We start from the raw sequence: 24,383 nt of genomic DNA, 5'->3' as shown, positions 1-24,383 counted from the left end.
CTTCCCCTATCCCTTCCCACGTTATTCTCGTACGCCAATTAGATGTTTCAACCCCACACCCTGACTTTTGTTTCTCGAGAACTCTGAAATTAAAAAAAGCTTAAATTCTATAAACTGGAAGCTTTTAGTCAAAAAGCTTTTAAAATTATGAAAAAACTTGAATTTCTTGAAATGTGAAAGGTTTAGCTATCAATTTCTGAAAATCTGAAGTCCTAAAAACCTACAATAGGAAAAAAGTTAAATTTCTTGAATGTGGATGGTTCATCTGTCGAAATCTGATAATTAAAAGTATATAAAAAAATCGAAAAGTTAAAAAGAATGTGGATTTCATGAAATGGTGATAACTTAGTTGCCGACCTCTTTAAATTAAGAGTCTCAGAGCTCTGTCAATGTGAAAAAACGGAATTTCTTGAAATGTGAAAAGTTTATTGATAAACTCTCACAAATCTGAAACTGAGAAAGACATGAATTTCTAGAAATGTGAAAGGTTTATTTCTCAAAACCTGAAAAATAAAGGTTTTAGAGTCTTGAAATGTGAAGCCTTCTTGATATCAAATAGTAAAAACAAGTTAAAAACTGTAGAATTTTGATTCCACTGCTTTGTACACAATTTCCACGCAAGCAAGCTCGGAGGGAGGGTGGGGGGATGGAAAATCAGAAGCTTAACTTATGCAGTATTTGGCGGATTGAAAGGTCGTTTCCTATTAAGTCAGGTCCTGGGAGACCAAAAATGATATCAAGATTAAAAAATTCCAATCCAGCGAGGTTAGAAGGGGTAAAAATATCATTTGTGGTATTATAATAATATAATACACTAGCTGTTGGGATGGCGCTCCGCGCCACCCCAAAACCTACTTGGTGGTGGCGCTTTGCGCCCCCCAAGCCCCCCTCCGCGCGTGTAAGTCGTTGCGTGCCATATTAGTTACGCGTCATTGTAGTTGTGTCCCTGTGTCCCACCTGTGAATACGGATAGATATATATATGTTTTTAACTACGTAAAACTTGCGTATATACAACATCCTTCGCTGTCCCATCGTCTGTGCATATAAATAGATTGTCAGGTTTACCGACTATTGAACATGCAACATATAATTGTCTATGGGAAAAACAATCCGTATTCAGATCTATACCTCATTATTCTAATGATTGCCCTTGAGCTTTGTTGATGATGATTGCTAATCGAACATTCCCTGTGTCCCGGTCGTCATTTATATATCCCCCCTGTGCCCCCGGCGTCCCCGTTGTAGTTGTGTCCCTGTCTTCATTTATATTCCCTGTGTCCCGGCCATTATTTGTGTCCCGGTGTCCCAGTCTGTAATTTCTCTTTGAGTGTTCTGGTCGTCATTTACATTCCCTGTGTCCCGGTATCCCGGTCTGTAATTTCGTCAGTCGTCAAACATGACGTCAGTCGACAAACAACTTCATGACGGCACAATGCTCAATCCTTATAATGACGTCTGTCGACAAACATGACTTCAGTCGACACACAAACATGACGTCAGTCAACACACAAACAAACAACTTAATTTTATATATATAGATAGATTAGATTTTTGAATTTAAAAAAAGGGAATAGTTGTGGGAAAAGTCAAAGTCATGGCCAATTGTAGAAAAAAGCCAAGACAGATTGTTCAATTAAGTGGGCAGCCCAGTCAAGGTTAATTTTATCCCTTTGATTGCCGTTGTTACTGTCTCCCATTTATGCTACAATATAGGTTTAATATGGGCATTCCGGAAATATTGACACCCCCTTTCTATGCACTCCAGGTGACTCTGGATTAAAGTTCCTTTCAACTAAAATAGGTAGCGTTAATGGTAGAGACAGGTGGTAAATGACTTCTCGTCCATGGATTACAGATCTGTTTCTGAGAGCATAAATTTGGAATTTTCAAAGGTGAGGTAATTTTTTTTGTTTTCAATAGATTAAAATTATCGGAAAGTAGTATCCAGTTTCACATTGTGTTCAAGCGAAGTTCATGAAAGTACTACTTAGGTCAGGAATTGGATACTTACAATTTTAAGTGACACTCCATTGAGAGGACATGTTTTAATTCTACTGATTAATGGGCAATATGGAGACAAAGGACCAGGGTAATATAGACAGGGTGTCTATGAAGCTTCACTTATGGGAAAATCTGCTCCAAGTGCAAGAGCTTATATAAGAAAGTCAACCAGCGGCTTAAATATTAAGGTCTTTTTAAGACAACAGTCTAACTAATTACCTTAAAAAAACCAGTAAGCAACACTATGGACTCTGCCCAAAGCGACGCTGTATTCTGGCCTATCAGTTTGTAAAAACGATCAGGAAAAAGATTCCGGACTGCTGGAAAATTAATAGAATTTCCGGTGCAAATAGGTTAACTTCCTTCCTGGAAAGAAATCCGGATGTATCTATTCTTTCTTCTCAGGTTACAAGCGTTGCTTGGGAATACCATTCAATCAAACAACAGAGAACGAATTTCTTGACAATTACTCAGCTGTGTTAGTAAAGGAGAAATTTGAAGCTCATGTTATATGGAATGTTGTGTTTACAACTGTGCAGAATTCCAAGTAGGTGTTAGCTTCAAAACGTGCTAAGCAAGTTGGTCAAATGACATCAGCTGAGAGGGGTGAACTTGTAACAGTATGTTGTGCAGTTAGTGCTACTGGTGTAGCCCTTTATGGTCTTTCCGAGTGCTCACTTCAAAGAACGCATAGTCTTTGGTGCCCCTACTAGCACGAAAGATGCTACTTATGTAAGCGGATGAATGGCTGCTGAAACCTTTCCTGAATTTCCAGTTAAATTTCAAAAGCACACACTATAAAGTTCTGCCTCAAAAGTCTTATTGGTCAAATAGACAATGTCAGCCACATCAGTCCGGTATCGGTAGAACATACTAAGTCGAATGAAATTGGAATCGTTACTATCTCACCACACACAAATCATAAGCTTCAAGATCTGGATCGATCTGTCTTTGGACCGCTAAAAGTTCACTACGATAGAGCTGCCGAAGCGTGGATGCTTAATCATCCTGGTCAGCTCATCATGATTGATAATATTGCAGAACTGATTGGCACTGATTTTCCACGGGTTTTCACGCCACTAAATATTAGGTCTGGCTTTAGAGTTTTTGGATTTATTCCTTCAACAGTGATTGTTTTAATTCTCCTGAAAGCAAGTATCTGTCTAAACCAAGCACATTTTATAGTGCATCTTTAGAATTACTAGCAAAAACGCCTGTATGTCCAAATATCCCTCTTGAACAAATTTCTACTCACCCTAAAGCAAGTTCCAGAAAAATATTACCAACCGCAAAAGAGTCAACAGCATTGTAGCCACAAAAACACATGTTAAAAAATCAACTGATGCAAGACTTCCTCGAACAAACGCCAAAGGCTAAGTGAGAAGTAACAAGGGAAAAATTAGTAAGAAGAAGTGGGAGAAAAACCCTGAGTTTTGACACCATAGAGAGTAGTCAGAATAAAATGAAGAAGAATTCCATTAAGTGACTCAGATGATGAAACCATATGCACAAATATTATGGGAGACATTGACTGTAAAGATGTGAAAACTCGTGACTATGTAGTTGTCTTAGAGGAAAAAACAGGGAAAATCCCAACTTGCTCAATTGGCAAGATCATTTCACAAGAAGAAGACAAATATGAGACAATCTATTTGAAAAGACTTGCGCCTTTCATGAAGTTTACGAGGACAAAGCAGATTTTTACATTCGATAAAGCAAGCATCAAAATGAACATAAGGTCTCAATCATTTGCTGGAGAAACTATGCGATAAGCAGAACACCTCATTTTCAAGTATGTTGTTCCAATTTGACATCGAGTAGTTGCGATTGCTTAAAGTACCATGTCAGACCTACAGCTAAATATTGTTTAAGTTGCTACGGCTTACCTAGTTGTTATATACATTTGGAACATTTTTATATAAAACAAACTCTTTTCTTTTCCTCTCTTTTTTTTCTGATTTATACTCATCTATTTTTGACTTGAGCAGCCCAGGGATATAATGGATATCAGTGTCCAAATTACCCATACCATGTGTTCATCACATCCCAATAATCCAGATACGTGGACACATTTGCTGTTTTTGATTTGATCACTTTCCATGGAAATCTGGTTGAAAGTACAAGTTCGTCATAGATAGATCAAATAAAGACAATGCAATGAAGTTCATCCTGGTAGAATCAGATTTGCATAGATGAGTCTTACTAAAAAGTTATTTGCAATCCGGTGAAAATGTGTCCACAATTCTCTGGTCTCCGCTAATTAAAAAAACAGGGAAATGGGATACTGAGTGATAGAATTTTCAATTCTGATGTCTATTTTGGTCTTTCCCGATTTGAATCAGTTGGAAACATCCTTTCAATTATATATTTTTTCTATTGTGTATCATATTATTATAATAGCACAAAGAGTAGTTTTACCCTTTCTGACCCCCCCCCCCTAGGATGGAAACAGGGCACTGAGTAATGATATGTTGCAATTTTAATGTAATTTCTGGCCTGAATTTTGATTCTGATTTTTCTTCCCCTCTAACCCTATTTGGCTGGGAATAGGGCACTAAGTGAGGAAGTTTTAAAGTCCTGATGTCATTTTCGGTCTCTCCAGCTCAAATTAACTGGAAATGACTCTTCAATCCAGAAAATTTTTGCAGAAATTTAAATTCTCGATTCTAGTTTGAATCTCGAAGAGTATCTTTTTCATAATTTTACTGGACAATACGTTTGTAAATTTATTATCAAGCGGAGGTTACTATAATGAGGAAAAGAAACCTAAAACTAAGGTAAATCGAAAGCAACAATAAAACCAAAATCGAAACAAACATAAACAATATAAATAAGAAAATATGTCATTTCCAGTCTTTCAGAAAGGTTATCGTTCATTCATTCATTTAGAACGATCTAAATGATCGTTCATTTAGAGAAAACAAAAACTATTATTTATACAATTTTTCTTTATAAAAGTGTAAGGGTAATGCTCTTCAAACTTCCAGGAATTCTCCTGTCGATATGCATACACCTGAAGCAATTTATTGATTATAAGAATCTTATTTGTTATTTAATTTTATTAATGATTTCTTCCTTTTCAACACATTTCTTTATTTATGTTCGTTATACGTTTGTCTTGACGTTCATTGTGATTTCTATCCTCTTTAGTTTTATCTGTGATTTCTGTTTGGTCAGACATAAATCATATCATGACCTTTCTTTGTATCTTGTATTAAGTTTTGCTCATTTTAAGTTGTGAATTTACTCGTTACTTGTCCTGGAATAAAATTATTTTTTGTATATAATTGTTACAATGCGTGATAGATTTGCATAGTCAATATGCAATTTACATTTTTGCCTACTTTCATAAGGGATGTTCTTCTGCAAACGAATTAAAAATTTAATATTGTACGATACAGTAAAGTTACAAGTAAGAACTTAATCTTGTAAGTTCGTAAGCTGAGTTATTAAAGAAAACTCTTTCATTTGTTTTTCAGATTTAACTTACATAGCTATTGTAGTTTCTCCTGAATGTGTGCTACTCTCACCTTCTGATTGGAGACGGAGATGATCTGTACTTGAGCTTCGTCGGAGTTCATTTTTGCTGGAAAAATAAGCACTACTTGAAGAGAAAAATCTCACAAAACAAAACACAAAAAAATGAGGAATGAAGGGAGATCAGAGGCAAACTTCCTAACCCTTACAAACACAAAGGTACACCGATACTACTTCTTAATCGATAATGCACAACTATACATCACCATACATGACTTTATCCTACCTCAAATCAGTATAGCTAAATGAAACTTCAAAAAATGTGTTATACCAACTGTTTATTTTTTAAAGACTACGTGCATCTCTAGGAGAGAATGCCTTACCCCAAATGTCGTCGTTACATCTGAAACTGGGAAGCTAAAAAATATCTATAATTGGTTGACTAAATAAGAATTTATAATCAAACCTTTTTTCCCCCTCTTTAGGGCAAAATTATTTTTTGTGCCACAAAATGACAGAAAACTTCTATTTGCTGTGGAAAAAGCTTCTCAGCTTTTACATAAGTGTGTTAGAACAGAGCTTGAATGAGCCTTCTATCGTTTCTTTAGGACTATTGGTTTGATATGATTACCTGCAGAAAAAAACAAAAAACAAATAAACACACTTCTGTGATCATTCTTCCCAGAAAAAGCGCAAGATTTTGCATTTTTGTGAATAGAGGTTTGAAAACTTTACAGTAGGGTTCTCTAATGTTTCGAATTGGACGTTATAATTTCTATCAAGACTACTTGCGCTTTGGGATGTTTTGATCCATTTCTCAAAACTAGGTAAATTTTGTCAGGATCGTAACTTCTGGTGGTTAATCCTAGATTTAATGAATTTCCAAATTTAAAATGATGTATTAAGTTAAAAAATAAATTTTTTAAACTGAAAGTAAGGTGCAATATTAAAACTTAAACTGAAAAGAAATTATTCCGCATATGAAAGGGGTTGTGCTCAGTGTCCCGCTCTTTACGCTAGAATTTGACTCTTTCTCACAGCTCTACTTTTAAAACAATAAAAAACATTAGCGTAAAGAGCGGGCTGTTGAGGAGGGGATAGATCCTTTGATACATGGAATAACTTCTGTTCGTTTTAAGTTTTAATGTCACTCCCTTGTGTGTTTGACTCTGTGTGTGTTTGTATATCTTTTTGTCCCTCTCTCTCTCTTTCTCTCTCCCTCTCTCTCTCTCTCTCTCTCTCTCTTCTCTCTCTCTCTCTCTCTCTCTCTCTCTCTCTCTCTCTCTCTCTCTCTCTCTCTCTCTCTCTCTCTCTCTCTCTCTCTCCCTCTGTACCTGCATGTCATGAGCGGCTGTTTACATGGCTCTTTCTCTCTGTGCCTATGTGTCTGGGCGGGTGTTTACTTGTCTCCGAGTCTGTCTTTGTCAGTTGGTATGTATGAATCTGTGTGTTTTGTCTGACTCTCTCTGTGCCTATGTGTCTGATCCTGTGTTTTCAGGTTTCTTTTTGTGTGTTTATGTGTCTGACTTTATGTGTTTGTAAGTATTTTTTTTCTCTCTCTACCTATGTGTCTAAGTGGGTGTTGGCTTGTCCTCGTGTCTATCTTTGCAAGTTTGTCTGTCGGACTTCGGGTGTTTGTAGATGTTAGTGTCTCTCTCTCTTTGTGTTTAAGCGTCTGACTGGGTGTTGCTTGTCTCCATGTATGCCTTTGGCTGTTTGGTTTTGTGTATGAATCTGTGTGTGTATGTGTGTTTTTGTCTCTTATCTCTCTCTACGCCTATGTGTCTGAGCGGCTGTTTGCTTGTCTCTCCGTCTGTCTTTGTGTGTTTATTTGTCTGAATCTTTGTGTTTTCAGGTGTTTCTCTCTCTCTCTCTCTCTCTCTCTCTCTCTCTCTCTCTCTCTCTCTCTCTCTCTCTCCGTGCCTGTGCGTCTGACTGCCTGTTTACATATCTCTCTTACTGTATAGCATATCTAAGCTATATAAGACGCTATATCTAAAGGATTAAAAGGATATTTGGAGAAGCTGCATTTTGATGAATGCAGGCCCCAAGTGATAATTGGTTTTAGTACATAAAGGGGCCCTTGCGCGTAAGTTTCACTATATGACTTTTTAACGTGATTAAAAAGGCAGAGCGATATTAATTGGTATCAATATGTCAGTGACGAAAGAACACTTCGACCACCGTATGGATGAGCTGCAACAACTAATTTCTAAACTTCAGACTGAGAATAAAGTGTTAAGAGGAGAAAAATAACTGCTAAAGACTGAGCTGATTCATGTCAAGGCCACTGCTCTACGGTCAGAAATGTAAGCTAGAAGAAATAACATTCTGATACACGGTGTTGAGGCTCCACAAGGAACTGAAAACCTGCAAAATACCGTAGTGACATTCCTCCAGTCTAAGCTAGGAATTACAGATGCCGACCAACTACGTATGGGTACCATGTATCGCATTTCTAAAAAACGACTCCCTCTCGATCTTCAGCCGTTCCGAATCTGCGACGTAATACACAAAAACAAAAAGTTGTTGGTCCGATTTTTGTTAGCCTTGATGACAATGACCGCTCAGCCATTATGAAGGAGTTTGGAAAGCTGAAAAAGACGGGTTTCAGTGTGTCAACAGACTTAACAGATTAGCTAGGTAAAAGAAGAAAAGAATTACTAGCACTCGAGTACAAGCTGAAAACTTCGAAATCAGCAGCTGAAAAGGTTGCAGAAACGCGGGTGGTCCAACGAGGAATAAGACTGTGGTTGGATGTAAAAAAGTCGCGAAGTTCTGATTGGTTTTCAGACGAGTGCATTGATCCGTTTACACTGAGGATAACGGCACAACCTGACGATCTTGATTCGGATTCTAAAAGAGTTCAGTTTTTTGTGGTTATAATAACAGAAGCGGGCAAGAATGTCATTGATCCATAAGTTGTTTCCGCTTGCCTAAGTGATTGATGCGTTTTCCAAAAATGTCTCATTTTCCTTTTTTTTGTGTTTTGTAGTTATTCATGTTTGTGTGCGTTAGTTTACTATTGCAGTTTGGAAGAAATTCGTTCGGGTGTGCGCTTTTCTCACGGCTCTTCACTTCGCTTCAAGATACGACCGCACTCCTCCGGTAAGTTTTGAGTTTCCACTCTTTGTCCCCGGGATGCAATGCCTTGCCTATAGCCCAGAATATGTAAGAACAATTTGAAAAATCGTTTTTGAATTTGGAAATTTTTTCCAAAATACTCAAATAATAAATATGGCCCAAGTATGCTCCAAATCTCAGCTCGGTGTAATCCAACTGAACTGTCAAGGATTATGTTCGTCGCTGACAGATGTAATGACTATGTGTCGGCAAGTAAAGCCTGATGTTCTTGGACTTTGCAAAACATTCTTGACGAGACAGAATGATAGCCTGTTAGATATCCCTGGGTACACATCGAATTTTATACATAGAAAAGATACGAGACGAGAAGGATTGGCAATCTACACAAAGAGTGAATACCCAGTTTATAAAAATAACCAAATGAATCGGAACGTGGAGGGTGTATTTGAATCACTTTTCCTTGAAATGTAGCTTGCTTCACGAAGAAAAGTAATCATTGGAGAAATTTACCGATCCCCATCAGGCTCTGTTTCTTCTTTTATGGATATATTATCGGAAACACTCCAGATGCTGGAGAAACAGAATCATGATGTGGTATTTATGGGCGATTTCAATATCAACCTGGCCCATCCCCTTACAAGTAGCGCCAAAGACCTCCTCACGCTCACGTCTGGATCTACCCTCTATCCGTCAATTACTATCCCGACAAGAGTTATGGAGAATACTCATTCTGTAATAGACAATATTTTCTCGACTTTATCTCCACTCTCAGCTTCAGTCTTCGTCAGTGATATGTCTGATCATTTTCCCCTATTCACCGTCTTCGAGACATCAAAAGTAGCAAGATCATTTTCGACAATAAGAGAAGACGTACCGATTATTGACCTACGTGAAGAAAATTTAAGGTCATTAAATGATGAACTCGAGAAAATTACATGAGATAGTGTTCTGGAAAAAGAAGATTTGAACGAAGGTTTCGAAGTATTCCATAATAAGTTTATAACTTTATACAAAGCACATTGTTTTAAAGAAAAAGCAGCTAAACATGGGAGAAAAAATACACTAATTTATCCGTGGGTTACTGGGAGTTTACTCAAATCTATTAATAAGAAGAACAAGCTTTGGGCTGAATACCGTAACCGACCAAGCATAGCTAGCCTAAAAATCTATGAATCTTATAAGAAATGCCTCCAATCAATTCTCAGAAAGGCCAAAAGAAAATATTTTAATACAAAACTAGCTGAAAGTGGTAAGGATGGAAGGAAAGATTGGAAGACAATTAATTCACTGTTACGACCCAACGACCATAAACCTGAATTAGCCTCCAAAATTACTGTTGATGGGAAAACCTTTACTGAGCAAACCAAAGTTGCGAAAGCACTTTGCACTTTCTTAACCAGCTTTGGAGAGAAAACGGCGAACACAGTAACACCCAAAGCAAAATCCTACAAGGATTTTCTATGTCCAGTGTGTGTTAAGTCAATGGCAGTCATTCCCGTAACTTCCCTCGACGTCTCAATGATTGTCAAAAACTTGAGAGGTACATCTGTGTCAGAATTCAACCGCGTTTACACAAACGTTTTGAAAGCAGTGCTACCGTCTGTATTACAACCGTCAACACATTTGATAAGCCTCTCATTACGGAAGGGGGTATTTCCATCACTCCTCAATAAAGCAGGAATAGTACCTCTCCATAAAGGTGGCCCTCAAGATGACCCATCTAACTTTCGATCCATCTCAATTCTCTCGGTATTTTCCAAAGTCTTCGAAAAACCTATGAAGAATCAACTTTACTCTTTTCTCGAAGCGAAGGGATTCCTCAACCAACGACAATTTGGATTCAGACCAGGACATTCAACTGAAGATGCGCGGACGTCACTGAGCTTATTTATCAAAAGAGCGCTTGACCAGGGATTTTTGCCAGCTGCTATTTTACTTGATATAAAAAAAATCATTCGACAGTATGGATCATGGAATTCTACTAGATAAACTAGAACAAATCAGTGTTAGAGGAGAGGAGAGACACTGAAATGGTTCCAATCCTACCTTAGCAATCGGCCCATGTACATAGGAGAAGATCCGTTGAAAGATATCGTGGTAAATTTCGGTGTGCCACAGGGATCGATCCTAGGTCGAATGTTATTTCTGATTCATGTGAATGATGATTCATGTGAATGATGTGAACTCGCGTTCTGAACCCAAATTTCAGGACCTCAAGGTGCTGCAAACTGTGCTGCGGTGAAGACACTTCAAATAATGACAACGACTCTAGTGAGCTGCTGGCATTTGCCGACGATACTACGATCGCCTCCAGTGACTCTGGCATGACGTCACTCCAGAGAAAACTAGAGATTATCATAGAAGAAACTTACGTCTGGATGGAAGCAAATTGACTTGTAATAAATGTCGACAAATCGTGTGTGCTATTCTTTTCAAGGATTGGAACTATTCATCCAGAAATAACTGGAATTATTACTTCTATAGGAACGATCAGGAGGCCAGAAACGGGTCTTGTGAGGTATCTAAGTGTACTCCTGGACGAAAACCCCTCCTTTCTAAACCACATCCAGGCTTTTGAGCTGAAACTCTCTCGCAATCTTGGCATCGTCAGGAAACTGAAGCACGGATTTCCTAAAAAAAACCCTTCGTCTACTTTACAACGGACTTCTGAAACCTCACCTGCAGTATTGTGCCATAATACTGTGCCAGTACGTTCAGATTTTTCCCCGGATGTAGCCTGTGCAAAAGTGTGGAACATGCTTCCAAAAGAGCTGAGATTCAGGAGCTCTCTCGGGTCTTTCAAAAATAATTTAAATAAATATTTAGTTAAAGGTGAATAAGTGAAACATAAAAAAGAAAGATAAATTAAATTAGATGAAGTTTAGAATTTGCTCATTTAGGTGAGGTGGTTGTACGTCCGGGGAGGGAGGGAGGAACCCTATGGTTAAGATTTAAAAAAAATATATAATGAGGAGGCGCGTGGTTGTGTCGAAGAGTGAAGTGGGAACCGTAGAGCGTGTTAGTGAAGAATCTTTTATGTTTATGGGTCTCGACGTGAGTTTTGTCACAGAGCAGTGTATTTTAAGTTTACTTATTTCCTTTTTTAATTAAAACCGATTGAACCTTAACCTTGTCCCTGTCTGTTAGAGCGAGTGTTTGCATCATTCTCTTTGTGGGCTTGTGTGTCTGACTCTGTTTGTTTGTATGTATTTTTATCTCTGTCTATCGCACAAACTCTCTCTCTCTCACTCTCTCTCTTTATCTCTCTCTCTCTTTCTTTCTTTCTCTCTCTCTCTCTCTCCTCTTTCTCTCTCTCTCTCTCTGTGCCTGTGTGTCTGAGCGGGTGTTGGCTTGTCTCGTGTCTGTCTTTGTGTGTCTGAATTTGTGTTTTTGTATGTGTTTTCTCTCTCTCACTCTCTGCGCCTGTGTGTCTCAGTGACTGTTTGCTTGTTTTTTCTGTGTATTTGTGTGTCTGACTCTTTGTGTTTATATGTGTTTTTGTCTTTCGCTCTCCCTCTCTGTGCCTGTCTGTCTGAGCGGATGTTTTCTTGTTCCCACGTCTGTCTTCGTGTGTTTGTGTGTCTGACTGAGTGTGCTTGTAAGTGTTTTTGTCTCTTTCTCTCTCTATGCCTATACGACTGAGCGGCTATTTGCTTGTCTTTCTCTCTGTGCCAATGCGTTTGAGTGGGTATTTGCTTGTCCCCGTGTCTGTCTTTGTTTGTTTGTGTGTCTAAATCTATTTGTTTGTATGTGTTTTTGTCTCTCTCACTCTCTGTGCCTTTGTGTCTGAGTGTGTGTTTCCCGTCTTCTCTTTATGTATTTGTATGGTTAACCCTGTGTGTTTGTATGTGTTTCTCTCTCTCTTTCTTTGTGCCTGTCTATCTGATCGGAAGTTTGCCTACCCCCGTGTCTGTCTTTGTTTGTTTCTGTGTCAGACTCTGTATTTTTTTGTAAGTGTTCGTCTATCTCTCTCTCCATGTCTGTGTGTCAGAGAGACTGTTTGCTTGGCTCTCCCACTCTGTACCTGCGTTTCTGAGCAGCTGTTTGCTTGTTTCTCTCTCTGTGCCTGTGTGTCTGAGCGGGTGTTTGCTTGTCCCCGTGTCTGTATTTGTGTGTTTGTATCTGTGTGTTTGTATATGTTTTTTGTCTCTCTCACTCTCTGTGCCTGTTTGTCTGAGCAGGTGTTTGCTTGTTTCTCTTTGCCCTCAGTCTCTGAGTGACTGTTTAATTGTTTATTTCTCTTTATTTCTACCTCTATGTTTGAGTGGCTGTTTGCTTCTCTCTTCTCTCTCTCTATCTCTGTCTCTCTGTGTCAATACTTCTAAGCAGGTGTTCGCTTGTCTCCGTGTGTGTGTTTGTGTCTTTGTATGTCTGAATATGTGTGTTTGTAGATATTTTGACTCTTTCTCTCTATGCCTGTGTGTCTGAGCAGCTGTTTGCTTGTCTCTGTGTCTGTCTCTGCGAGTTCGAGCATTGGATTCTGTGTGTTTTTATGTCTTTGCCTCTCTCTTTTTCTGTGCCAGTGTGTTTGACTGGCTATGTGCTTATCTCTCTAACTGTGCCTCTGTGTCTGAGTGGGTGTTTTTTAGTTTATGTCTTTGTCTTTGTGTGTTTGTATGTCTGACTCCCTGTGTTTTTGGTTGTATTTTGTCTTTCTCCCTCTCTCTGTGCATGTGTGTCTGAGTGGCTGTTTGCTTCTCTCTCTCTCTCTCTTTTTCTCTCTCAACTTTGATTCAAAGAAACGTATCTTCATCGAGCTTTCTGCGAAGCAGAGTAAAATATTTCGAACCACTTATTTGATCCAAAGAAACGTATCTTCATTGAGCATTGGTAAAAACAGAGTACAAAACCATACATTAGATTCAAAGAAGCGGATTTTCATTGATTTTTGGGCAAAACAGAGCAAAAGAACATTTTGAACGACACATTTGATTCAAAAAAACGTATCTTCATCGAGTTTTGTGTAAAAGAGAGTACAAAACATTTTGAGCCATACATTTGATTAAAAGAAACGTATGTTTACCGAGCTTTTTACAAAACAGAGTACAAAATATTTTGTAACACACATTTGATTCAAAGAAGCGTATCTTCATCAAACTTTAGCCAAACAAAGAACAAAACCATACATTGGATTCAAAGAAGTGTGTTTTCATCAAGCTTCAGGCAAAACAGAGTAAAAAACATTTTGAACCACACATTTGATTCAAAGAAGCGTATTTTCATTGAGTTTTGGTCAAAACAAAGTGCAAAACCATACATTTTATTCAAAGAAGCATATCTTCATCGAGCTTTGGGCAAAACAGAACACAAAACATTTTGAAAGTGCCCATTCAAATATAATATCACAATATGATTTTTTCAAGCCAATAGCAAAAGAAATTCCCTTGTGATATTTTGAAATATAAAAATGAAAATGGTATGCACATGTCACTCATGATTTTTTTTAGAAAAACAATATTTGTAATGAATTTTCTTTGACAGTGTTTTGTTTTTTCATTTTTTATTTAATTTTTATTATTTTAATGTTATTGAAATGCTATTCTCGGTGTTGCATAATATAATACATTTAAAATCTCGCTTTATATGTACTAAACGTAGGAATACTAAAAACCGGTTTCATTCAACCCAAACAAAAATTATATTCATATAACTGTCATTAAATTTCACTTGTTAATCATGCCAAGACAGGAATATGTAAATGAGGTGCTGAACAAAATGGCTATCTCAAAATTTCGATCGGGTGACTTTGGGAAAAAAGAGCGTGGGAGGCGGCCTAGTTGCCCTCCAATTTTTGGTCAATTAAAAATTGCCCTAAAACCTTTAATTTACATTCAAATGCGCACTATTACGATATTCTAGGACCACTGGGTCGATAATATCATCCCTGGGAAGAAAAAAACGAATAAACACGCATCCGTGATTTTTCTTCTGGCAAAAAATACAAAATTCCACATTTTTATAGGTAGGAGCATGAAACCTCTACACTAGGGTTCTATCGTTTGCTGAATCTGACTGTGTGATTTTCTTTAAGATTCTATCACTTTTAGGAGGTGATTCCTCATTTCTTTGTAAATAAGGCAAATCTTCTCAGCCTTGTAACTAACAGGCTTGATGTGTAAGACTAAACTTGATAAATTTTATATATCAGAAATCAGCATAAATATCCGATTCTTTTGATGTCTATATTGGTATAAAATTCTGTTTTTTAGAGTTTCGGTTACTATTGATGCGGGTCACTTCTTACTTACAGGTTGTTACCATAAACTTTTTGATATAGGGTTATCAGAACTCGTGTTTCTAAAGTTCCGGTTACATTTAGCACAACTCACTCCTTAGTTAAAGTTCGTCGCCAAGAACTGTTTGGTTACACTCTGGTTGGGGGCAGCAACTTCCTAAAATGCTGCTATATTTATTTTTCAATTGGCTTGAAACTTATATATGAATTTCTTTGGATAAAGAAAAAGAAGAAAAAATATGGACCTAGCTGAGAATGGGAAACTAAAAATAACCAAAATGTTTATTTTTTGGTGCACCTCAAACCTTACAACCTCAAGTCCTTGGGCGAAGAGGGCCCCAATGAGCCAGACAGATTTAGAAAAATATTGCTTCCCCCTTCAAAAAAAAGAAAGCTGAAGAAAAAGGCTCGGAGTTGTTTTTTGAAGTCTTGAAACTTTTATCTGTATACAAACTGGGCATTGCACTACTAGAAGTCACTTCTTACTTACAGCTGGGTACCACTGTTTGATTACCAATATTAAAAAAACCTTAACATACAGAATTATTTGCAATGCTATCTAAGAATATTTGACTTTTATTTATTTCCAAATTTTTGATTGAATTGCAGGATTTTGTTTTCGGGGTGGGAAGGGTAGCTTCTAAGGGGAGCTAAATTTTGAAGTAAACGCAAAATAGGCGAAATATACATAGATGTCAGAAAATTTTGGATTAGTTTAAGAAAAGAAGAAAGTAACCTCAAACAGAGCTAAGAGCTCATATGGCACTTGTGTTGAGGTCTATGGTATGAGCTCTACAAAATTCTAAGAATCAATAGATTTCTTTCCAAGGAAAATCAGAGGCTTAATGCTGGTCGGGATTTAAAATAAGAGCTCTGAGTCACGATGTCCTTCTAAATATCAAAATTCATTAAGATCCGATCACTCACTCGCAAGTTAAAAATACCTCAATTTTTCTAATTTTTCCTCTCCCTTCAGCCCCCAGATGGTCAAATCGGGGAAAACGACTTTATCAAGTCAATTTGCTCAGCTCCCTGACATGCCTACCGATTTTCATCGTTTTAGTACGTCCAGAAGCACCAAACTCGCCAAAGCACTGAACCTCACCACCTAACTCCACCAAAGAGAGTGGATCAAATCCGGTTACGTCAATCACGTATCTACTACATTTATAAGCGTTTCCCAGGATTTGAGGTTTCCCCTCCAACTCCCCCCGATGTCAAAAGATCTGGATGGGATTTGAAATAAGAGCTTTGAGACATGAGTTCTTTCTAAATATCAAATTTCATTAAGATCCGGTCATCCGTTCTTAATTTAAAAATACCTCAACTTTTCTGATTTCCAAAATTAACAACCCCCAGCTCCCTCAAAGAGAACGGATCCGTACCAATTGTGTCAATCTCGTATCTATAACTAGTGCTTATTCTTCCCATCAAGTTTCATCCCGATCTCTCCACTCTAAGGGTTTTCCAAGATTTCCTGTATCCAAGATTTCTGTTTTCTCCCTCCGAGGATCCGATTCGAATTGAAAATGGTGCATCTGAGACATAAGATACTTCTATATATCAAATTTCATTAAGATCGAATCACTCCTTCGTAAGTTAAAAATACCTCATTTTTCTAATTTTCAGAGTTACCCCCCCCCCTCCAACTACCCTAAAGAGAGCGGAGCCGTTCCGGTTACGTCAATCACATATCTAGGAGTTTTGCTTATTTTTCCCACGAAGTTTCATCCCGATCCCTCAAATCTAAGCGTTTTCCGAGATTTTAGGTTCCACCTTCAATTTCCCCCAATGTCACCGGATCCAGTAGGGATTTAAAATAAGAGCTCTGAGACACGATATTCTTCCAGACTTCAAATTTCATTAACATCCGATCACCCGTTCGTAAGTTAAAAATACCCCTTTTTTTAATTTTCAGAATTACCCCCCCCCCAACTCCCCAAAACAGAGCAGATCCGTTCCGGTTATGTGAATGACGTATCTAGAATTTCTGCTTATTTTTCCCACCAAATTTCATCCTAATCCCTCCATTCTAAGCGTTTTTCAAGATTTTAGGCCCCCAACTCCCCACAAAGTCGCCGGATCTGGTTGGATTTAAAATAAGGGCTTAGAGATACGATATCCTTCCAACAATAAAATTTCAGTTAGATCCCATCACCCTTTCGTAAGTTAAAAATACTTATTTTTTTCTATTTTTTCCGAATTAACCGACCCCCGACAGACCGACAGACAGACCGACAGACAGATCGACAGAATTTGCGATCGCTACATGTCACTTGGTTAATACCAAGTGCCATAAAAGTGTGAGATCATGGTAAGAATTATACCCTTAGATCAACGTCTTCAAGAATATTCAAGCAGAGGTTTCAAGCCTCTTTGTACAAAAATACGAAATTTATATTTTTTTCAAGAAGGATGGTTGCGGTTATTCTTTGTTATTTTTTTTTCTCTTCTCCCCAAATGTATTTGTATCAAATCATTGACCGTAGAATATCGACGAAGAGCTAATTCAAACAGAAATTTCAAGTCCCTTATTAATTTTCAAATGGACTGAACCACAGCAAAGAGTCTATATCTGCCACATTTTACTCAAAACAACAATTTTGTGTTGAAAATTGCTTTAAAGTCGCTCGTGATATTTCCCTATTTCTGCAGAATTCTTAAAAACTAGCGAATTACTGAAAACTAAGAATGCTTTAGTTTTTTCTAGAGAATTCAAATCGTGTAGTATACTTATTGATTTCATGCCTGTTAATAGAAATTTGATAGCTTTTTAAATTATAATTGATTATCTACTGACCAATTTAGGATTTTTTTCTAATTTTAATCCCGTTTTGTCTCGCTGGTTTTGTTTTTTCAGTAAACTGCTAATTTTTCAGAATTCTACACCTGTAGGGGCATCAGGATTTAATTTATTTTAAACAATTTTTCAAAAATTTATCGTATAAACTACGAAGTAATAATTTTGTTCTTTTTAAGTTTTAACTTTGCTCTTTACTTTCATCAAAAAACTTCGTTTAAAAAAAAATTTGTGTGTCTTTAGGTTTTAAAGACACAGACAATAAGCTTTATAAAAGATCTTTTTCTAAGTTAGGCAAAGAAACTATAAAAGTCTACATTAGAGTTTTGAAGTCAGGGCTTTCTCCTGTTTTGAAGGGCTAAGTTATAGAATCCGTTAAATGAGAATATTAAAAGCAGTGTTTTAAGTGAATTTAAAAGGTTGTTGAAGAATGAATTATTTTCTAAATATAATTTTAATGATTAATTTAATAAGATGCATAGTTGACAGAATAAATTGGCATTAAATCATTAAATTTAGTATTTTATTTTGATTGCGGTTTGTTAAGTAGGAAGGAGTTGAATGTTAAGTGTTAAGTTAGTGGTAACAGGGTACATGATGTCGATGCTATGTTTTGCTTTTTAAACCCCTTCTGAGGTTAATATTAGTTATTAATATTTTTTGGATTTGTTTGGTTATCCCTCCTCCATATCATTTTGTCGTATTTGGAGGGGATTAGTTTATGTTTAGTTTTTTGTTAACAATTGATATTAAAATAAACAGTTACGTACCTAAGAAATTCTTTTTACTAAAATAGAACATTGTCATCAGGGAATTTCCCATGAAGGGGGAGGAAAGAGTTTCGACTTTGCTTTATTGATATTTGAAACAATTGGTTTTATACATTAAAGAGTTGTATGTTAACACACAACAAAAAAATGAGGGACTTCTGCACTTACACTTACAGTGTGCAACTTTAAAGAAAGTTTCGACATGAAAATAGGGACAAAAGTAAATGGCTTTTCTTTATAGTTCCAAACATAAGAAATTAGTTACGTTTAAAGCTATCCAACAAAAGTTATGAGCTTGAGGGAATTTTCTCCATTTCTGATAAAGGAAGAAACACCTCCGCAGCTATGTTCTTTCTTTCTTTCGTGAATTGAACCCAGTTTCAACTTCATCCCAGCAAATTTTCTGCCAATCATTTTGTTTCAAATGCATTCGATTTCTTCATTCACGTATTACCACATAAAAGATTTGAAGTGCCAGAGAAATTGTGTTAATCCTCAGTCAAGTTTTTGTGCTACTAATCTAGGAAGCTATCAATCAATTTACATGTCTTTTAGATACAATATAACACTAAATAGCGAAGGCTATGGGTTGGCATCTCCATCATGTCTTGGAAAGACCAGGACACAATTTAAAAACCGGCTAGAAATTAAATATAAAAAGGTTTGTTTTTCAAATGAAACTAAGGAGCAAAATCAGCCCAAAACTTAAAACAAACAAAAAGTATTCCGTATATCGGAGCTGCCTCTCGTCTATCGCTCACTCTTTACGCTAAAGTTTGTCTTTCTGTCCAAATTCCTTAAGAACGACTGCTCAAATACAAAGGCCGTTTATCTGGAATAAGAAGTATTCTTAAAGCCTTTTACAGCTTTCGCATAAAGAGTGGAAAGCGAAGAGGGGTCAGCTCTTATACATGGAATGTTTCTGTTGGTTTGAAGCTTTAATGCTGCTCCCTATTTCCATTTGAAAACAAAAATAGTCTCTTTTTATTTAATACTTCTTTATTTTATAAGCATTTTTATATAGAAGTTAAATGAGGGTCTTTGTAAAACTGTTCTGCGACCGAAATAGTTTTTTATTCCTCTGTCCAATGTTAAAGAGAATATTGATCTCTTTCGGCAGAATCTTTTTGGTCACCCAACTGGAGTAAAACTGACTAGGAACTTACCTGCGCATATATAAGAATCCTGCTACTCCACCAGCAATAACAAGCCCAAGAACAATACTGAGAGCTATAGTCGCTGCTAGTAAATCATCACTGCCAGCTTGGCCCTGGTTCCCATGGTCGGGCTGCCGAATTACTCCTTTTCTTTCGAATAAGGTAATTGATGGCTCAATTGCATTATAATCTCTAAAATTGATACATATATGAGAAAAATACTTCATTATAGTTTAGATAACAGGAATATTTGCATTAAAAAATATTTACAAGGAATATATTTGAAGATTATATATATATATATATATATATATATATATATATATATATATATATATATATATATATATATATATATATATATATATATATATATATATACATACATATATATATATATATATTCGATTATATGTTATTATTCACGTTATGTTGAATGTATTGAAAATTAATGACATCAGACCTATTTGTATAAAAACAAAAATGTGAAAAAAAAAAAAAAAAAAATCAGTAGCAGTAACAGCCAAATAAAAAGATCTACTTGAAAACTTTGTTTTAGTTTATCGATTAGTGAATGACCAATTAGTTTAGCTTTACACAAAATTAGTGACAGCTGAGAAAACACATGTTTTGCTCATATTGTAAAACAGAATACAACTATGTCAATTGATTATTTAATTACTTTTTTATACTTGGGGGGGGGTTACTTAGGTGAGTATTCTTTATCAGAAATGATGAGGTAGGATATATTGTAAAATGAATAACCTGATTTCAAGTTACATTTGCCTTAACACAAGCGTCAAAAATCAGAAATATGTGTTGTTGGATGAAATATAGCACTTAAGTACCATATTGACAATATGTCACTTATCCTAAAGAATTTTGAAAATAAAGAGAACGACAAACAATACTTGACAAATTATTAGACTGGCAATTAAAAACTTGAAGAAATCAATTTAAAAAACTTTATAAAAAATTTCAAACAAGAGTAAAAAGCTATCTTAAACCCCAAAACGAGCAGGGTTAATGTCTTGTAATAATTCAAACTTAAAAACTACCTGAAATCGCGACAGGTACTTTTTCAAAAATGAGGTTTTTCTAGTTGTTCATGGCAGGGACTTTAGACCTATGCCCAAAGGTTTTAGATGATAGTGAATCGAAGGATGCATTTTTCTTAGATCTGATATTATGTTTGAGGGATCTTCAACCTTTTTCAAAAGTTTCATTTTTTTTTTGCAATTGTAAGTTATTGTTCAATCGAATCTGAATAAAAGTTACTGCTTCTAAATTGATGTCGATTAGTTTACTGACATCCCTATGCTATTTTGTTGAAAATATGCTTTAGGTGTTTGAGTCTGTTTTTAAATTTACTGCTGCAAACATGATCAAATTCTTGATCAAAGCTGATCAAAGCTTGCTACTTGTCCCCGTAAAAAACACCCAGCAACTGAAACGTCGATTCGACGCCCTATGCGCCAGCAATGGCTCTGGAGGATCTTTATCCTTTTTTTTTTATAAACATGATCAAAAGTTTTTTAATCCCTAAATTTGAGGTATATCAAACATCCAATATGAACCAAGCATCTAGTAATTATATGAATTCGATTATATGCAATTATTCTCTGTACATCGAAATACATTTAAAATATATGATGTCAGGCTCAATAGAATAAGAAAAAAGAAATTAGAACCTAGAGTATATACACAAATTACTTTGTAATTACAAATCACATAGTAGCAATGGCAGGCAAATTAAAAGATTTTTTTGGAAAAAAATCTTTATTAGTTTACCGATTAGTGAATTAGTGATTTGTTTAGCTTTGCCCAGAATGAACAGTAGCTGACAAAACGCTGAGAAACGCAGCTATGTCAAGTGATTATTTCGTATAATTTACGTGAGTTTGTAAAATTTAAATTCAACAAAAGTATTGTTTTGGTTGTATCAACTTAGAGAATGGATTACAAAAAGCATTATTACCTTATAAAATCTTCTCTGCGAACAGGGTCCTCTTCTTTCATTGCAAACAAACTAACCGATAATTCTTCTGAGGAAAAGGTTTTTTCTGCAAAGGATTTTGCAGATATTTCTGGCTGGGCAGAAATGAGCAGTACTTCATAACCTATCTTTGAACTCAGCTCCGAAGTTACATTGGACGGAGAAAGTGGGGTTCCATTCTTGCCAACAACAGTTATCACAAAGATATACTCGTCAGATAGAATTTTAATCTAAAAAATAAACTAAGAGACTTAGATTACTGAATATTAAACGTGTCGATATATTTAAAAATTCAGAAATACTGTTGGTACTTGCGTATTATACTCAAGTTTACTCAAGTTTACTCAAGGCCACTCAAGTTTACTCAAGTTTACTCAAGGCCACTCAAGTTTACGCTGTGTAAAACTCGAAAACAATCCAGTTTCTTTGTTAGTTTCTTACAGCTTAGCGTGAGGGAAGGCAAACACAAGTGACAAAATAGCGGAGAGATAAATAATTTGGGCTATATGTTTGCACGTTAGGAGAGGTAAGGTATTTGGACAGTTTGAAGTTAGAAAACAATTCTTATTTCATAAGGTGTAGAATAGTTCCACCTAAAACATTTTAAATCCAGTCCCACAATACTTTACGCCACCCTCTAATGTGCAAATATATAGCTCAAATTTGTCTTTAAACTATTATATTTTCATTATATCTTGTTACATTTGGTTAGGATTGATCGTCGAATGAACAGATTCTAATTAAATGAAGCACATGAATGGCGTATGATATACATGTACCTTACTGTTTATTAACTGTTTATTAACATGGAATTGGAATAAAAGCTTATGCTCTACGCAGTTCATGGTAACGAACTGCAAGTAAGGAGCCTCCCGGGTATATCAACCAAAACTAAAAAAAACGGAATTTTTAAACCAATAAGTAAATCAAACCAATTGGATTTTTGTGCTGATTTCAAATATACAAATTATAACAAGTTTAGTCTTACCCAACAAAAGTTACGAGCATGAGAATATTTGCCTTATTTTCGAAACATTGGGGAAACACCGCCCTAAAAGCCTTAGAATCTCAATGATAATCAAACCGTCAGATTCAGCACGTCTAAGGACTCTAATGCATGGTTTTAAGCTCCTATCTGTAAAAATGTGGGATTTTGAATTTTTTCAGCCAGAAGAATGATCACGGATGCGAATTCATTAGTTTTTTTTGTTTTTCTTTTTCTTCCCAGGGGTGATAGTATTAACCCAGTTGTCCTAGAATATTATTAGAGGGTTCATTCGAACAAAATTCAAAGTTCTAGTGCACTTTTTAAGTGTCCAAAAGAAATTGGAAGGCAGCTAGGCCACCTCCCACGCTCATTTTTTTCCGAAATTCACCTCATCAAAATTTTAAAATAGCCACTTGTTCAGCATAGTCGAAAAATCTCATAGCTTTGTCCTCAGGTGTAAAATAACCCTCCACAGTCCCCAGGGAAGGGATGCAAGTTGTGAGCATTGCCTGTTGTTTAAATACAGTAATGGTTATTGGGAAGTATACAGCTATTGTTTTGGGGGAGGGGTGAATTGGGTGAATTCCTATGGGGAGAATCTTCCCAGGGGAGGGAAATTTCTAGGGAGTGAATATTTGTGGGGAAATGTTACACTCGGAAGGGGGGGTGTCTTGACAAAAATTACTATACGAAATTCTTTTTAATTGTTTTACATTCTTTCTGCCAAATTTTTTATGCTGAGAAGTTGCAGGGGAATTATCCAGGGGCTTTTTTTCGCATGTTTTATTTTCTGGGAAATAATTTCCATGGAAAAGGGTATTTCCGGAGTAATAGAGAAACCGATTAGAGACAAAAGTCTTCTTCAAATGAAAGAATGATAAGGAGAATTTTTAAGGGTGAATCGTCCACAAGTAATTCTACAGGGAGGAGGATTCTCAGAGAGGGTGGAACTGTCTGGAGGGAATTTGACGGGGGGGGGTGTATTTTAAGTTTGATGAAACTTCCACAGAGAAGTTTTCCGTGAGTTTTTTTTATGGTGTGCTTACAGGTCTGAATTTGGGCTGTGCTAAAACACACAGTGAGGATATCAAACAAGTCTGCAAGTGGTTGCCAACACACTATGTTAAAAATATTTTTGATATGAGAATTTATAGAATTTGTGTGAAAAGCAGTTTAGTTCTAAGAGCGAAACTCATGGCCATTCGTTCTTTAAAATTTAAACGCTACGCAGTTACAGTAGAAAAAACGCAGTGTCAGCCATATCGGACAAAGACTATGTACGTGAGGGTGGTGTGATGGTACCACCCCATAGGCACTACCGTATATCGGATAAACTTGAGAGTGTACTGTATAGACAATATCTCGGTCTGGAGAAACTCACTTAAATAGTAATACTAAGTGGGAGGTGGGAGGAATTTTCTTATGAATATGTTCTGTGCGTATGCAAGGCAGAGTTGTTTTATTTTAATTGCATTTTTATATAGCTTTAAAATAAATAAAAAATTGCATTTTGTACATATTTTGCTCCCCCGCGACCACAACCGGCTTAGGAGGGCTGGGATCCGGCCTTTGACCGACCAATGCACCCTTCCAGGGGTTGCGGGTGAGTGCGTCTTGGGCCCTTTTCTGAGAGTAAATATTTTATATAGCTGAATTAAAATCATCTAAAAATATTTATGTTGCTTTTAGGAGTTTGATATTTGGGTGGGGGTTATTTCCCCTAAGCAAGGAAGAAGAAGTACTACACATAAAGTGTTCTGTTGGAATTAAAAGATTGTGTATTTTTGTTACTAATTGGGAATATAAAGCTCAAAGTATCTTTCTTGATTTAGAAATGTTCCCTTTCGAAATACTTTTGACACTGTTGTTTCTT

At 36.3% G+C, this 24,383-nt stretch overlaps 1 protein-coding gene and 1 long non-coding RNA gene across 20 annotated transcripts in view; one reads left to right on the top strand and one right to left on the bottom strand.

Annotated features, from left to right (window-relative positions):
• LOC136039633 (protocadherin Fat 2-like) overlaps positions 1 to 24,383 on the bottom strand; it is a 264,014-nt gene that overhangs the window by 4,787 nt on the left and 234,844 nt on the right. For all 19 annotated transcript variants that reach the window (XM_065723534.1, XM_065723540.1, XM_065723553.1 and 16 more), the window contains 3 exons: positions 21,505 to 21,752; positions 19,536 to 19,718; positions 5,494 to 5,589 (listed from right to left, as the gene is read on the bottom strand). In XM_065723534.1, the coding sequence (XP_065579606.1) occupies positions 5,494 to 5,589; positions 19,536 to 19,718; positions 21,505 to 21,752 (527 nt within the window). The remainder of the gene's footprint in view (positions 1 to 5,493; positions 5,590 to 19,535; positions 19,719 to 21,504; positions 21,753 to 24,383) is intronic.
• LOC136039761 (uncharacterized) overlaps positions 1 to 24,383 on the top strand; it is a 97,205-nt gene that overhangs the window by 7,751 nt on the left and 65,071 nt on the right. The window lies entirely within an intron of this gene.

Source organism: Artemia franciscana, chromosome 2 (assembly GCF_032884065.1).
Source record: "Artemia franciscana chromosome 2, ASM3288406v1, whole genome shotgun sequence".
NCBI classification, from domain to species: Eukaryota; Metazoa; Arthropoda; class Branchiopoda; order Anostraca; family Artemiidae; genus Artemia; species Artemia franciscana.
Note: the sequence above shows the minus strand (reverse complement) of the source record. Positions and strands in the feature narration are given on the sequence as shown.